The sequence below is a fragment of the Acanthopagrus latus genome, chromosome 4 (assembly GCF_904848185.1).
Source record: "Acanthopagrus latus isolate v.2019 chromosome 4, fAcaLat1.1, whole genome shotgun sequence".
Lineage (NCBI taxonomy): Eukaryota > Metazoa > Chordata > Actinopteri > Spariformes > Sparidae > Acanthopagrus > Acanthopagrus latus.
The window spans coordinates 18,471,145-18,488,311 of record NC_051042.1 but is presented as its reverse complement, the minus strand read 5'-3'; the positions used below and the strand labels follow the sequence as shown (position 1 = coordinate 18,488,311).

The 17,167-nt window shown below is 42.2% G+C and overlaps 1 protein-coding gene across 4 annotated transcripts in view; it reads right to left on the bottom strand.

Moving 5' to 3' along the window:
* The window catches only part of ankrd11 (ankyrin repeat domain 11), a 104,894-nt gene that overhangs the window by 8,782 nt on the left and 78,945 nt on the right, over positions 1-17,167 (bottom strand). For all 4 annotated transcript variants that reach the window (XM_037094238.1, XM_037094241.1, XM_037094240.1 and 1 more), the window contains exons 3-9: positions 15,645-15,790; positions 12,268-12,400; positions 6,560-6,733; positions 5,328-5,528; positions 5,081-5,223; positions 4,611-4,758; positions 41-4,496 (exon numbers count right to left, since the gene is read on the bottom strand). In XM_037094238.1, the coding sequence (XP_036950133.1) occupies positions 41-4,496; positions 4,611-4,758; positions 5,081-5,223; positions 5,328-5,528; positions 6,560-6,733; positions 12,268-12,400; positions 15,645-15,731 (5,342 nt within the window). In that variant the 5' untranslated portion in view covers positions 15,732-15,790. The remainder of the gene's footprint in view (positions 1-40; positions 4,497-4,610; positions 4,759-5,080; positions 5,224-5,327; positions 5,529-6,559; positions 6,734-12,267; positions 12,401-15,644; positions 15,791-17,167) is intronic.

Here is a 17,167-nt window from a genome sequence, read left to right as displayed (position 1 = left end):
TGAAATGATCAAAACAATAACCCATTGCACGTTTAAATACCTTTCAAAGAAGGATGGGGAGCAGGCATTCATTGACATAGTCATTGCTGATGAGTTTTGGCAGTCCAGCCCATCCAACATAATGTCAGGGTAGTCCTCTGCACTACAAGATGGGGTACGTGGAGTCTGCATTACTTCCTCAAAGCTTGGGCAGGAGATGACAGACGTTGGTGTGGGGACACCAGTTGGCCTGTTCTGATCTGGCCTGGGGGACGCTGGGAGGTTCTCCTTCATTTGGTGGCCAGCCAGCCAGTCCTTGGAGTTCTGACTGTCAGTAGGCTGGAACTTCCTGCCAGGGGACATCATTTGGGCCGGGAGACCCACGTCCTTCAGTTTCTTCTCTTTAAGACCAGACTCCAGACTGTTGGATTTCTTCGACAGCTCACTGCGGTTTTTCCGTACTTCCTCCGTGGACTTGGTTTTGTCCTTGAGTTTAGGGTCTCCTGACTTGGGTCTCAGCTTTTCCATCTGCTTCATCCGTTCTTTATGCCTCTTGTGGCGCTCCTCTATCTCCTGGTCCTTTAGACTCAACATCTGACCAAAACTCGTCATTTGATAATCACCATCCACCAACAGTTTTTCACGTGGACGGTTATCCTTCCGCACGGTGTCTTTTGACTGAGAGAGCTTTTCATTTTCATCCTTAGCCTTAGATTTACTGTGGTCCATTCTGTTGTCTTTGTCCAATGTATCTCGATTTCTATCTTTTTTCATATCAAATTTAGGACTATCTTCTTTTGATCTGTCTTTCAGAACAGTGACCTGTGGGCTATCCTTCAGCCCTGACTTCACATCCTCTTTGGAGTGTTTGAGTGACCCAAAGCCATCGATGTACTTATTCTTCTCTTCCTTAATTTTTTCCTTATGTTTCTCCTTTTTCTTTTTGTCCTTCATTCTGTCACTGATGACACCAGTTGCTTTGTCTTTGTCCTTTTTGGACATCTCTTTTTCAAATTCTAATGTTTTATCAAAGTCGTCTTCACCATCTCCCTTACCTCCATACGGGAATGTGTAAGGGTCTGCCTCTAGCGGCATGGGCTCTTTCTCAAAAGGTAGGCTCTCTCTGCGGCTGTAGGAGTCTCTGATGTCTTCTGTCTTGTCGCGTTTGTCTCCTTTGTCCTTCTTGACCTTTTCTTTCTCCTTGTCATGGCTTTTCTTGGACGAAGATGAAGAGGAATGCCTATGCCTCTCTTTCTCTCTGAACTTGTCCTGGGGTGTAGATATAGACAGGGAGTCTCTCCTGTCCTCAGACACATCGGTCAGGCTGATGGAGTCATAGTAAGCAGTGAGGATTGGCTCATGACCTCGGTCAGTGAAACTATCTGAAGAGATTTCACTGTTCTTGTCGTTGGAGTCATCCTTGTAGTCATTCATAGCTTCTTCCTCGAGTTTTTCCAAGAGGGACTTTTCATTCTCACCACTGCCTTTTGAGAGTTTCCTTTCCTTAGAATGGTCCAGCTTGTCTTTATATTTGCTCTTCGTCTTTTCCTCACTGGTGTCCCTTTTGTCCAACAGTTTCTGCTTATTCTTCTTGTCTTGGTTTGAGTCCACTGACATCCTGTCTTTCCTTTCCTTATGTTTTGCATCTACAGAATCTTTTTTGTCTTTGTTGTGTTTCTCTAGGGAGCCTTTCCTCTCTTTACCTGTGTCAAATGTGGCCTTTTCCTTCTTCTTTTCTTTGTGTTCTTTGTCTTTCGCCTTTTCTGTGTTATGTTTAGCCTCTGCAGAAGATTTTCTAATTTTTTCAGAAGGGAAGTGGTCCAGCTCATCCTGATCAGGTGTTGAGTCTTTTCTGATGGATTCGGACACTAGTCCAACACCACCATTGTAACTGTCTTCATCATCATCGCTTTCATCTGTGAATATGTCGGCGATCTTGTACCAAGTTTTCTCCCGGATTTTTTCAGGTTTTCTTTCCTCTTTCTTTACCTCCAAGAAATCCTTCTCCCTGTCGGGATGTTTGTCTTGAGAGGCCTTTTCTTTCTTGTCCTTGGTCTGTTCTGAAGACATCTTTCGATCTTTGTCTTTGCCATGAGACTCTTTGTGTTTGTCTTTGACTCCCTCCTTCTTGTCTTTGGTGCTCCGGTCTGCATCCTTGTCCTTGACGGTTTTTTCAGTGGAGCTTTTCTCACTCTTATCCTTCTCCAGATCAGCTCCTCTGTCTTTTATTTTCTCTTTGTGCTTGTCAGCTTTAGTCTTCTCTCGCTTTTCCACTCCCTCAGCCTTCTTTTCTTTCTCCTTTCCAGAGTGGTTTCTTTCTCTGATGTCACACGATTTACCGACAGCATCAATTTCTTTGAAGAAGGTATCAGTGCCATATTCATCTCTTATAGATTCCTGCTTGATTTTAACATCCTTCCTTTCCTTCACGAACTCATAAGAGTCTTTACGGTCTCGGCTGTTTTCTAGAGAGTCTTTGTCTTTCTTGTCTTTGACTGTTTCTGTGGACTCTTTCCGCTTCTTTTCTTTCTCAACTGTGTGACTGGAGTTTAATTTTTGTTTTTCTGACCAGTCTTTTTTCTTTTCATTTGTCTTTTCCGAAGAGTCTTTCTCTTTCTTCTTAGAGGTGGCTTCTTTATCTGATCTTTTCTCATTGTGATCTGATTTCTTGTCCTTGACTTTGTTTTCTTTTCTCCTTGTCTCTTCCTTAACAGTCTCAACAATCAGTTTAACAGAGTTGTTTGCTTTGTATTCCTTGTACTCTTTTACAGGAGCATCCCAGCTGTCATCTCCGTAGGAGGAGTCAGAGGACATCTCAGAGCCCCATCTGTCATGATGGTCATCTGAGGCACTGAGCTTTGTGTCCTCCAGGTTGAGGAAGCGGTTATTGACGTCATAGCCTTCATATTCAGACTCTTCCTTCTGTGATTTGTCTTTTTTACATTTCTCCTTCTCCTCCTTGGTGTTCTTCTCCTTGTCCACCTTTAGATGTTTTTCCTCTTTCTGCTCACTTTTCCTGTCTGCCTTGGAGGATGACTTCTCCTTGGACTTTTTCTTTTTCTCCTCTTTGTGAGCCTTTTGTTTATCCTCCTTGGGCTTCTCCTTCTCCTTCACGTTTCTCTCCTTGTCAGATTTTGCCGGCTTCTCCCTCTCCTCCTTATTTGCCTTGTCCTTGGTGGAGTCTTTTGTTTTCTTATTTTTCTCCTCCTTGGTCGATCGATGCAGGTCTTTTCCAGATGACCAGTCCTTGTCCTCAGACTTGCTTTTCGAAAGTCTGTCCTCCTTTTTTGAATGGTCTTTGTCATGTTTCGATAACTTGACTTTGCTCTCCGCTGGCGATTCTGACTCAACAATTAGGGACTTCTGCCTCGAATCATCAAAGTCAAAAGAATAGCTTTTGACAAATTTCTCATTCATGTCCTGATTAAGAACTAGACTCGGAGCTTTGTCCTTTTCCTTATTTTTGTGCTTGTGCTTCACTTTATGCTTTTTCAGCACTTTGCCATCTACATCTGTTTTGGAGACAGCACTGTCTGCATTGGAGTTTTTGTAGAGCTCTGAATTTTTCTTCTCTACTGTGTTACTGTGCACATTGTTATTCTTCTTTTTGTTCTCCTGTGCTTTCCTCTTAACTTGCTTTATTGACTCCACACTGGAATCAGCAGAGGAGTAGTCAGACTCACTAGAAAGTCTCGTTCTGACTGAATCTGAGAGGGAACTGACGTCTGACCATGTAGGAGATGACACAGTCTTCCAGCCATCTGTCCTCCACTGCTTTGGATGCTGTTCTGCTAATGATGGTACTTGTTTCTGAGAGTTCGAGTTTCCATGGGAGGAGGAGGAGGATGCATTAAAGCCAGGGGATTCTTTCAGGCTCGCTGCAGAAGAGTCCTTTATACTGTTTGAGCCCTTATCATCCTCACTCTCCATATCTCCACAATCAGAGTCAGATGTACAGAATTTGTCATTGACTTTGCCAAACCTGACTTCTTTACTGATGTTATTTTTACTCTCCTTCTTCCGCTTCTTTTTGACTTTATTCTTGTCTTTCTGTTGTTTAGAGCTCATGCTGCCAGAGTCTCTAGTCTTTGTATTTGTTTGCTGGGCTTGTTGCCGTGGCGTAGGCGCTGGCGTGAAACACAACGTCCTGTCATCCTCGTCTGAACTGTTACTGTCAGAGATGATCCGCCTGACAGTTTTCTTTGGTGTGAGCGAGTTGCTTTTGGAATAGGTTTTGACCTCCATCTTGGGTATGGAGATGAAGCTGTTGGCCTTGCTGATCGGATCCTTACGGAAGTCTTTTTTCAAGAGGTGTTTATCGTCAACAGGAGGGACACGCTCCTCCTCATCGTCCTCGTCAAATTCGTATTCATCTTTGACGGGTGTGACAGCAGATTTCGGAGGGTCGGCGGTTTTCCCTTTCGACTTCAGGCCCTTCTCAAACTCAGAGTCTGTGTTATTGCCATCGACAGAGCTGGAAGGGGCAAACGAGGGGGCATCCTCCTCCTCTGAAGATTCTGTAGGGAGTTAAAAAAAGGCACAATCAGTACACAATATACTCAATATATACACCACACTTTTTACTAGCAACTAACAAAAATATGGTACAGTTTGATTTTTATATAACATACCTGATGAACTTTCTTCACTTGAGGTGTAGGTGCCTTTCCCCAGCAAAAGATTCAGCATAGTCGGAGAGTTGGCAACCTTCAATGGTGTTTCACCTCTCCTGTTACTTTGACGTGGGTCCCCTCCATACCGCAAAAGTAGCTTAACCACCTGAAACAAATAAAATACAGCAAAAATTTTAACTACTTCAAATTGTAATTTCAAAGGTAATATTAACATGTTTTCTTGTAGATGAGAATTGAGAGGTCAAAGTTTACAAAGTCATATACAAGAGCCATGACTAAGCTTCACAGAGAGGAAGAGTAATGAGCTAGAAGACGAAGACCAGAAACTGCCTCTACCAGCAGAACCGTTTCCATTTTCAGGATTTTCTGGTAACTGCTTCCATGTGTACGTTACTTTATTCTTTAACATTTTGATAATATTGTTGAGTTTATTCAGGAAGGAGCTGTCTTTATTTGCTACACTTTACCTTGAAATGTCCGTTGTTGGATGCATCATGTAGAGGGGTGTCATCATCCAGACCCTTGGTGTTGACCTCTGCTCCGGCTGCCAGCAGCTGCTTAGCCACATCATAGTACCCCCTGTTGCACGCCTCATGCAATGCAGTCCAGCCTAAAAATAAGATTTACTGTGTGAGAGACTGTGTGCCATATATGAAAGACTACGTTTTGCTACGTTAACAAAATAAGGGGCAGTTGATAGGAAGAGTCTCTCACCTGCAAAGTCTTTTACATTCACATCAGCTCCCTCACTGATGAGCTCCTTGATGCGGCGTACCTCTCCGCGGATTGCTGCTCTGTGCAGCCGAGTCTCTCCTCTCTCATTCCGTTTATTCACTTTGTCTTTGGTTTTAGATGCAGAGTTTGGTGTTCCCTTCTGACCCAGACTGGACTGTGACTGATGCTTTGGTGTTGTGTCTGTAAGTCAGAAATATACACTTAATTTCAATACAAGAAAAGTTTTTATGGCACATGTGTTTTCAGAATTTCTTGTAACATTTCTTTTTTGTGTACCACTACAATTAAAGATTGTATGAGGTGCTTATAGCCAGAAGGGGGCAATCTTACTCCAACAATCAACAGCAGAATGGTTGGACCTACTTCACTTGAGCTCATTTCATCACATTTACAAGATTAAACCCAAGCCGTAATCACATTTACATTATTGAGTTTGCACAGCTATTGTCCCAAATGATATTTAAAACGCACTCACTTAAACAACGTTCATGCCTTCAGGCATACAACAAAGGAGTTAATATATAAATAAAGCTTGCTATGCATTAGTCCTCACCAAATAGTCTAAAATGTCAGCAGTAAGAGAAAACTACAATATTACAACAATAAAGGTATCTATTATTATAACCTTTACTTCTAAATGAATTGTTGACCAATAATTAGTGAAGAAGAAGCATTTTATGAATGATCATCTTATAAGAGAGGATAGTAGACAATAAATAACCAAAAACGAAATGCAGGCAGGCCTTTTGTATTTGGATGATAATGTCTGAGATGCTGAGATTGCAACATTTGTTCTGGACAGAGAGTTGGTTTCATTTCCTTTGATGGCCCCATACTGTATAAAGAAATTCTTCCACTACTGCAGGCACTTATTGTTGCTAAGACCAAACAACCACTTTCTGACTGACAGCATAGATTTGTAATCACAGCTGTGATGAGAATTAATGTTCAGCATGATTAAATTAAGCAATTTGTCCTGCCCAGAGTGACTATGATTGGACAAAAAAAGGCAGTCAAAGTGCTCAACTTCGAGAAAATAAACAAAATCAATCAACTCCATGTTGCAGACCCTGCTCAGCTTCTTCAAGCCCACCTTCATTGCGCTCTCTCTCTCTCACACACACACACACAAACACACTCTACATATTAAGCTCCCTCTCATCCCTCTTTCCTCGTCCACACAAGACGTGGCCTCCATGATAAGCACGCACCTGGACTGTTGACGGACTCCTCAGCTGTCATTTGCATGAGCAAGGCCACCTGCTGCCGCTCAGAGAGGGGGTACCCAGCCCGGATCCCTGGCATCCCCATTCCAAACGGCAAGCCCGCCTTCCGGGTGTTGGTGGGCTCCTTTTTAATGCGCTTCCGCTCTGGACCTGGTTTTTCTGCAATGAAAAGAGACATAAAGAAATGTTAAATTATACCATATTATTTCCATTAAAAAAGATTATCAATTTAGACCATTTTTAAAAGTATGTTTAACATCCTTTAAAAAAAAAAAAACATGTATAATTTATTGTTTAGGCAGTAAATAAGGAATAAAAAATTCCAAAAGAAAATCATGTAAAAGTATTACTTTTCATTAAAAAAAATGCCTATTTTAAAAATAAACCTCTGTAGAAATGAAACATGTTTGCTCACGTGGTACATATTGTAGACCAGTATGTAAAAGGTTTGGTAGTAGTAGACTTTTGTGTTATTACCCAGCTGCCCCTTGAGGAAGGGAGGGGCCAACAAGCAGTGTGTTTATGTCTGTCTGTCTCCAAGCCAATCAGCCCCAGTTGAGGAGAGAGGAAAGAGGGTGTGACTTGGCAGGACCACAGTTATTACGAAATAGTTGGTTTACATTTCAATTCAACGTGGCCTTGCCAAGGTCACCACATGCCTGCCTGCCTGCCAGGCTTACTGGAGACACGGTGCTACTGGACAAAAGCAGCTGCTCCACAAAGACACACCCAGCAATTATTTTCAGTGGCAGCATACCATCTGATGACCCTTGCGGAGGGTAAAGCTACACATGACTGAGGGGGAACAACTCCTACAGCCTACGGCAAGAAAATGCTAGCAAACAATACAGACACCGAGCATGAAGAGAGGAATAGAAACATGAGCCAGTAAAGAGACAGCAGCTGAGAAATAGATTCCTTTTGGGCTTCTCTCATTCTGGCTGCATTGCTCAAAGCCACAAGCACACAAGTAAATAAGGCAAGAAGGGAGCATGGCGGCTCACACTTCCGGTGGCTAAAGGCATTCCAGGAAAAGATTTTTCCAGTCACAAGAACAGAGCTGATGAACTTTCACTAACATCTGTGAACACTTACAGCTAATGTGCCCCCACCCCTCTTTGATACACTCTCACGTTCTCCGAAGCATTTGCCATTTAGACACATTCCTTCTGCGAGGACTTTTAACAGCAGGAACCACAGAGGCAGTCCAAACATGTTTTTTCGAACAGCAGAACAGAGAAAGTGCTACGCTAGCTTTTCCAGGCTTAGTTTACAAGAGGGGGAACCAGGAAGGCGGTTATTAGCCTGATGCTCACATGCAGAGGAGTGCTACTAAAGGACATACAAGGCCAGAGTCTCTGATACAAGATTCATCATCAGTGGCAGCATCTGGCCCGCTCATGTCTGACATGAAGCAGACTCCAGGTAGCACAGACCTAAATTCAGATGGGGTGCTAGGACCAGGTATTACCACAAAACCCTCATAGCTAGGCAGCTACTGCCTGTACAAACGTGTGAATTTAATTTGACGGGATGGGAAAATGGGACACAGCGGGTTTATAAATGCTGAAATATGACTTTGCCTCATCTCAAAATGGTAAAGGAGGTTTGATTAAACAAGACTGTGTCCAGTGTATGCCTTATGACATATTATTCACGTGCATGAAAAATATATAATGTGGATTATTGAATACACATTGGGCTAACAATTGCACAACATTGTGCCCTTTCTCCCATAGTATGTACATTCATACTGTTGGATGTCTATTTAGGGAACACTTCTGGGGCTTTTATGTGTCTCAGTAAAAGGATATTGCTCAGCTTACAGACAGGGTTGAAATCTTATTCTCCTTGCTGCTTGAAACCTGACTAACAAGATAAGAGAATAGGAGACTTAAAAAAAAAAAGAAAGCAAGCTAGCTAGGGATAGCCACCCATGAACAGACTGCATACCTGAGTCAGGGGAGGGGACCACATCAAACATAAATGTTTTGTTAGAATACAGGCAGATTCTGATATGGCAGGCAGACAATACAGTGTTAGCTAACGCCAAAACAAAGTCTTGTCTGGTTCAACCAACAGACTCCAAGACAAGATGAACCACTCAAACCAGCCCGACCAGGTATGCTTAAACGTGGCACGTTAGAGTGAAACAATGATCTGCTGAGGGACTAATAAAAGTTGCATAAACAGGAAGTGAAGGGAGAAGAAGCAGGAAGTGGCCACAGGATGTTTTGTCAATGCTTTGAATTGAGCAAAAGAGACTCATAAATATAGAGTATGAACATGGTGGGGTGTACAATGCTCTGTCTGTCCTATCTGTCTAACTGGCACATTTCTTCCATATTGCTTGATTCAGTTAGGCAGTCAGCATAAATCTTCTGTACACTGATTTTATTCAGAAACCCCGCTCCCCCAAAAATCTCTGTGTTGCAATCTGCCAGGGGGAAAGATGTGTGGGCCGAAAATATTCAATGTTCACAACCCTGACCATCATCATCATCGTGCCACGCAACTGACCCAGTGGCAAAGACAAAGCTGCTATTACTATTAATATCCTAGAAGACTGAAAAAAAGGACAACCTGACTCAAATCCAAAGAAACACAAAAGAGCAACTGACTCAGAGTAAGCTGGCTAAATTTGTTTGGCCGATAAGTTTTAGCCTTCTGTGAATTCTGAGCAGGCATGTTCCCACCAAAAAATGTAAGTGGTAATGTGCTGTGTGGCATGGATGCTGAAAATAGCTACTGTGGATGCTCATTTAAAGTGCCAATGTAACAGATCACACAATACTACTGTTGTCTTTTATGTTTGTGCTGTCAGCGCATAGTTTCGTGCATAAAATAGCTAACTGACTGCCCATTTGATGTGTTGTGATGTTTTTTGTTTTATGCTTAGTTGTGTGTGGACAGGAAGAGTAGAGATCCAAATAAATAAAGACTGTCTCAGAGCAGCAATGCAGAAGTGAATTGTCACCTCAGCTCTGGGTCTGAAATGAACACCTGCCAAGGGCCAGGCGGGTGGACTTCACATTTGGCATGTAACACTGGCAGCTAAAAGATTGTATCAAATAATCATTTAATAATAAAAATTATACAGAGAGTTTGACACAAACACAGTCCAGCGCGCATGTAAACTGCAGATTAATGACAAAATGTAACCATCATGAAGTAAAATACAGTAACAGCCGCTGTTTTACAACAGTTTCCCTAAATCTAGATGCACAGTTGCATAAAATTATAATTTTTCATTATTGACTAAATAATTTGTTAAATTTGTTAAAATCTCTGCAAAAAAATGACAAATTATTCAGAGCCCTAAAAATCGCATCAACTTCTTGTTGAGCAGACAGCCCCAAACTCGTATAACAGTCAATGTGTCGATCCATTTTTCAATTTAAAAATGAAGTAATCAACACTCAGCATTATCAACCATACACCAGCATTACCATCTACCCCTGAATATTCTGAATGCTGCTACTAGTGGTGGTAAGGAGGAAGAGGGAAAGATGAGCAGAAGGGGAGGATGACCTCAGGAAGGAGGAATGCTGCTGTCTTGCACTCGTCGGGAGGTCAAGGGAAGCTTGGCGATTCTACGGAGAGAGGGATGGGTACGGAAGCTTTGTGGGCTTTCAATAGGATTACAGTGAGTACATATTCCTCTACTTACGCTAGCTCACTTATACACAACTTGCACGCAAATTAGAGACCGCGTTGAACGCAATGCATAAAAACAAGCGTGAGCGTTGCTGCAAAGGCCTCGTCTACCATTACAAACATCTGAAATACTGTGAAATACATTTATGTCGGGCCAAGCTCAGGCAAGAGTTGATCTTCCAAAAAAAATCTTGCATTCATCCGAACACAATTTCCTGCCTGAGGTTTAAACACAACTCCAAACAACATAGCCAAGACATGTCGTAAGGGAACAACAGCTAGTCAAAGCATATTGAATTAGATTTTAGAGCTATGTTGCACAGAATTGACAAGTTGTGCATAATGAATATTGGATGGACAGTATGTCAGTAGGTGGAAGCATGCTCCTCTAAAGTTGGTTTGCATTTTGTGGGTAAATGCAGAGTAGAGCAGAAGAAACTGACAAATTAGCAGTTGTCGCACTCACAATTTCAAATTGCTGCAACTTGCTGAAGCCAAGCTGTGCAGACTACAGAGCAAGACAATAATAAATCATCTTTCTTAGCCTGAAGTGTGCATTAACTACAGGTCTTATTGTACATGCTCCTTAAGCAGATGTAAGCATTTTACATTACACTTTCCCTTAAGGTTTATTTTCATTTAACACGCTCAGTAGTTTCAGAAAATACATATCTATGTTTTTACAAAGAGTTTCCTCAGATACTTTTCTTCAAGTTACAGAGGAATTGAGTTGGGTGAGGGACTGTGATGTGTCAGAGGTGTAAAATTTGAAGAGGGGCCAGACACTAGCCCAGCAGGGTCAGAACTTGAAAGGCCAAGCAACAAAGTCATAGTGTAAAACACAGATATGCATAAACAACTCCTCCTGACTAACAACACGCACAGACATACAGAGAAAATACACCTCTCCAGTACTCATGAATCAATAAAAAACTAATGCAGTCCTATGATGACAGACACCTTGACTGTAGGAACTGTGAGAGTTGTGAAACCTGCAATCTTCCAGGTGTCTACTTCAGTTCATAGAGAGACAGAGAAAGTTGAGAGTAAAGGGCTGAAAGGCCATACAGCCCAACCCAAAAGTGGGCAATCAAGAATTAGCATACTAATACACAGACTACCCAGCTATTGTTCCTGGGATGAGAGTTCAGCCCCCCCCCCAAAAAAGAGGGGGGGTTGTGGTTGATGTTTTGTTGGAGAAACAACAAGGAGTAGCCTGAGAAAGCCCACAAGTTACCACGTAATCTTGTAGGATGCAGGTAACCAAGCAAAGTGAACCTGCACATAAACATGAGGGAGTTTTAATCAGTCACTCAAGAGTGACAATCAATATAATAATGACGAAACAAGTTAAAGCTGGACAATTTAACATTGCACTTATTCATAGTCTCTTTGAGCTACACAGTCATTACACACAACCCAACACGACTACAAAAGACAAACTTCCTAAACTTGACCCCAAACCACAATAGTCTGTTGCAACAACTACACATTTAGCCTCAAACTACTTTTTCAAGTGTAATCACAGAACGTAAACCAATGGAGCGACTTAGCCAGAGCTGATGATGAAGGCTGCTACCAAAGCTTCTGAGTTGGACCATTATCAACAAACTAAATCCTGAACCCCTAAAACCCAAAGTCAAACAAGCATGAGCAGTAGTCCTTCACTCCCTAATTAAAGAAAACACAAAGCCGGAGCCTTACCAAAGCCAGGCCTGGTCAGGCCTGTACGTTACACAAATTCCCACTTAATTGGATCATGATTTTGTGTGGTCTTCCTCTCTTTTTCAGACTGCAATTGCTGGAACAAATTCCTTGGTTCTGCCACAGACACACAGCTAGGTTGAAGTTAGAGCTGGGAGCTCATTCACTCCACAAAGCCCAACCCCTCTTTCACAGAGCACACCTAAGTACTTCCTGCAAGCTTGAGAGGATGTGATGTAGTAACTCCCATTCCTCTTTGATTCCCACTTCAAAGTCACATGGAGGTGGAGATGTAAAAACATTTGAGTAAACGCTCTCCAATGCTCTCTTACCCGAGTCAGAATCTTTCTGGTCTCCATTAGCTCCAGCAGTGAAGGGCAGCTTCCTTTTAGGGGCCTTTTCTTTCATCTCTTTGACCCCATCACTGCGATCCAATTTGGGAGTCTTGTTTGACAACACTTTATCCTGTGAAAGAGACAAATCAGAACATGAAGAACACTTTAGATGACATGATCTCAATCTTTTTTTTAAAATCAAAAACAAGAAACAGTGCTGTAAGATAAACGTCTACTTTCATGTGAACAGAAAGTATGAGATGTTAAAAGAGACATAGGCTGATAAAGACAGACATGCACGTGCTTGCTGCAGACTCCTGTAGTTAGTGCTATTCTCTGGCCTCACTCTTTTAATCATTAAGAGCTTTGCAGAGCAAAACTTTTCCATGGAGTTCCTTTTAGACTCCTGGCTCCCCAGCCGCAGCACAAAGAGCCAGGCGCAGGGAGAGGAGGCTAGGCTGACGCCAGCTCGGCTCTGTGGTCTACAGCTGCTGGAAACAATCACAAGCCCAAGTGTATCTGCTATCAACAGATGTAATTACTTATGTGTTAGTTCAACTTGTTTCTTTGTATTGGTATCTGATAGTTACATGCTTATCCTGACTAGCAGCTTTACAACAGCTGTAGCTGAAAACACATGGCAAAAAGAAATATCTGGAGCGGGTGTTGATAAATTCTTCTAGGGTAACAAGTAAATATGTATAACATTATTATCCAGAAAATACCAATTGTGATGCAAACATTTTAATGAATCCTATCCCAATCACAATATCTGTCAAAAAGATAACTGCAATGTGATTTTTCTACAGCCCTAGTTAATTATATTAAACAACTGGAATTCTGCATTCAAAAAAGAAATGACGGAAATACTGAGTTGCTTTCAGAACTATTATTTTAAGAAATAACATTGTGGCTGAGTGAGAAGACACGTGTGAAGATGAAGCAGACAGTTGTTTTACTGAATTACTGTGTGGCACCAAACAAAGTAAGCCGAGCCGCAGAGTGAAAACAAAAAAAAACGCAACAAAACACGCACTGTCGGACAATACTTAAAGAAAATGAGGAAATGGTCTGCAGAGGGAAGGAGGACATAGGGGAGAGGAGCAAAGCTTAATTCAAACCAACTGATGCAAAACATTTTCAAAATGCTTCAGCAATTTTAATGTAAATCTTTATCTTAACTGTGTTCAGCTGATTTAATGCAAATCAATCCATACTGTGTGTGTGTGTGTGTGTATGTGTGTGTGTGTGTGTGTGTGTGTGTATGTATATGTATATGTATATGTATATATATATATATATATATATATATATATATATATATATATATATATATATATATATATATATATATATATATATATATATATATATTTTCGCCCAGATGTGTGTATTAGAAGGGTGTTGATCACCACAACAGGCTGTGGCTTTCAATAATCGTGACTGTGCATATGTATATTTTGGTGTCACAATAATTATAATCAGTAGACTTCGGGTACAGAGGGTTTAAGGTTTCATAATGGGGTCAGATGTAATGTACACACTCACTTTATTTCACTTAATTTCTCTGTCCTACCTTCTGTCCCCTACTCATCGCTCTCTATCCTCAGGGCAGGTTTTCCATCATGTGTCAACTCTTTGAACTCCTCCCCCTGCCCTGCCCTGCCCCAGTCATAAGACTATGATGTCATGGTACAGTAGAGACAAACAGTGTCGGCTACAGTTAGCTGATCTCTCTCTCTCTCTCTCTCTCTCTCTCTCTCTGCATCTCTGCTCAGCTACACAATGGCTTTTACAGGAGAACACACAAAAAAGAGAGTTGAAATGGAGCGACTTCTTTAAGGAAGCATACAGCAAACACAGAGCTTCATTGCACTGGCAGAAAATGCTCAAATCACCAAGGTTTATCTCCTGAGTTGAGGTGGGCTGTTTATTGCTGAATTCAATTTAAAGAAAGCTCTGACAGCGAGAGACGTTCCTCAGATCTGCCTTCATAAGACACCCTGTTTGATGGTCTCCTAGCAATGCCTGCTCTTTTCGTCTCACTCCGTTTTCCGCCCACCCCTGTGCGGTTCATTCCCTCCCTCCCTTCCTCCATGCCAGAGTCTGATGCAATCCTTTGCAGAGGGCTGTAAATCCATGCCTGCATAAGCCGTACCTCTCCTCTCTCAGCCTCTTGGTGCTGCTGGTGGTAGCTTAACAGTTGGCACACACCATGACATCATCAAGCTGCGCCTAACACAGCAAACAACATGACTGTACCTGGGTCAAATTAAGGGGGTGCTCTACACACAGCCTGCATTTTAAGCAAATATGTGTTAACAGGCCAACAAAGCTATCCCCTAAAAGGTGCCTCTAGATGAAAAATTCCTTTGCCCGGGTTTCAAGGACACAAACAATGCATTCTTTGCAGCCATCACTATCCAACAATCTGTTATGTAAGAGTCAGTTGTGTGATTGTGCACTTAGCTGGTCTTGGTAAATTTGAGAGATAGTAAATACACTGAATTTAGAAGGACTTTGCATTCCTGAGGTCATCATTGGTTAATACATCACATGAATCCAATTTAACAGCCCCGTTAGTGTAAATAACATTAAGTTCTTGTTCTCAGTACAGTGATGAGTTGTTCATCACTATCAAATAGATCCCACTGTGGGTGGCATTTTTTTAAGGAAAAAAAAGACAAAAACGAAAGAAAAACAAACATAAAACCCTAAGACAATGCAATTATTTTGAATGCTACTTTGCATCCCATGTAAATACTTTAATTATCTTATTTAGTTGATTTAGTCTATTTCACTCTATCTGACTTGTTTTTTTTTCTGTTTAACTAATATGCTGACTGTGTACTTAACGTGCTGACTTGTTTGTGTCTGTGTACAACTACTCCGCGTGCCTTTAATTGCCCCCCGGGGACAAATATATATTTTTTAAAGTGAATTGAATTGGATATAACGACTGCAACATTATGATAATTAATGGCGATGATCTCTTAAAAATGTCTTTCTCTCAGGTTTCCTGCACAGACATGAGTACAGTATCGATGTGAAGGGGAGACGGGTGTTTTATATGGGTTGGCTGCAGTCGCAAGATATAACCACGGCCCGCTTGGAGGTAGGGCAGTTGCTGCTCGATTTGACTTGGCGTGGCCAAAAGTACTAGTGTAAGAAAAACAGCATTTGGATGGGCACGTACGTTCTGTTGTATAGCTTATTTATTTGAACTATTAGAGCCTTCAAAGGTTTTATAATTGTTGATCAGATGTGGTGGTTGACCATCTGGTTTCAAGGAAAAAAAAGCACTTGGAAAACAAGACTGCATGCTGTAAACAAACATTTGATTATAGGACCTTGTGTCAGTGTTTCAGTCTTACCTTCTTCCCACCCTGCTTTTCCACCATGTCGGTGTTGAGTGGGAAGTGGTCCAGCTGGGGGGTTTTAGAACCCCCACCTTTGGGCATCGTTCAGCTCTCCCCACGCCAAGCTTCATTCACGCTGCCATTGCATCGTCATCAACCGTCTGGAACAAAGGGAGAGAAAAAAAAAGACGGTGGGGGAGGTTAGCAACTGACCACTACATTTCTTTGAAAACATTTACACACTGCCAGACAATGCAGCCATTAGCGGTACATCAAGCACTCTATTTTCAACCATTATACCCCTATTCTACAGGAAGAGCGGTTTGTGAGGGAGGACAGCAGGCTGGGTTGCAGCTGCGGCTGGCAAAAAGCTTAGCTGCTCTCCAGGCTGAACACGGAGATCAAGCTAGGTCTGCCCAAATACCTTTAAACATGCTTGGTAATCTGTGCTAACTTTATCTCAGCTTGCTTCATATCAAGAGAAACTCAAATACAACAGAGGCACCCTATTCATATCAGCTGTACTACAACTGAAGCAGTTATATACCAGAAATTAGGAATGACAACAGACAGACCAGGGATGATATTGCATAACTTCAATGTTGTGGGACAGTGAGAGAGCTGGGAACAGCTAAGGAATGTCTCCAGGAACGTGACTGGCACGTCTCAACAAAACTCTTAACAGCTACTTACTGCCATAGCTTGCCACCCTTGTAATTGTCAGCTTTACCCTGTCCTAATTCACGGCATCCCTCCCCCATAGGCGGTTACGAAGATCAGCCATAGCCAAAAAAAACAACAACTAGAAATCTGCCTGGTATGACTGATTGGTCTTAACATGAACTTCTGAATCATTGTGTTCAGTACAGTTTAATTTACTCTGTGTCTACTTTGACCTGTGTGCGAGTACACAACAGCAGAATGTGCATTACTATCCTCTGCCTTCCATCATGAATTGAGGCTTTCTGCTTCACAGGGCCATGAATTAATCATACATTCCATCCCTCAGTTCTCTCCTCCATAATGCACTTTCTCTACCGAGTGCGTCCAAGTATGATCATCCTTGTGAGTGAGTGAGTGAGTGAGTGAATGAACAGATGAGACCATGGCTGCACCCCCCCCACCCTGAGACACTGGCAATCCTATCTTCTCTGGCGCCACTTCCATCTCCCTTCCCCCTCCCCCCAGCCTCCTTCCCTTCCCTCTGCAGTTATCCTATTCAAAGACTGCTATTTATATCCCTCGAGTCAAGTCAGTCAAGTCAAGACAGCCAACCAGCCAACCAGAGAGGCACACAGCTACAGAGGATGCACTGCTCCTCTTTTACGGGTGTATGGAAGCAGAGACAGCAAACCACAGACCCTTTCCCTCTATCTTATTGCTTATTGTTACTCCCTCTTTGCTACTCCAAGGGCATACGCTCCAACCTCCCCTTAACTCCCCACCTCTCTCCACACCATACAAAGTGGCAGGAAGGTCGACTACTCTCAGAAATAAACAAACCTTGCAGCAACACACACACACACACACACACACAC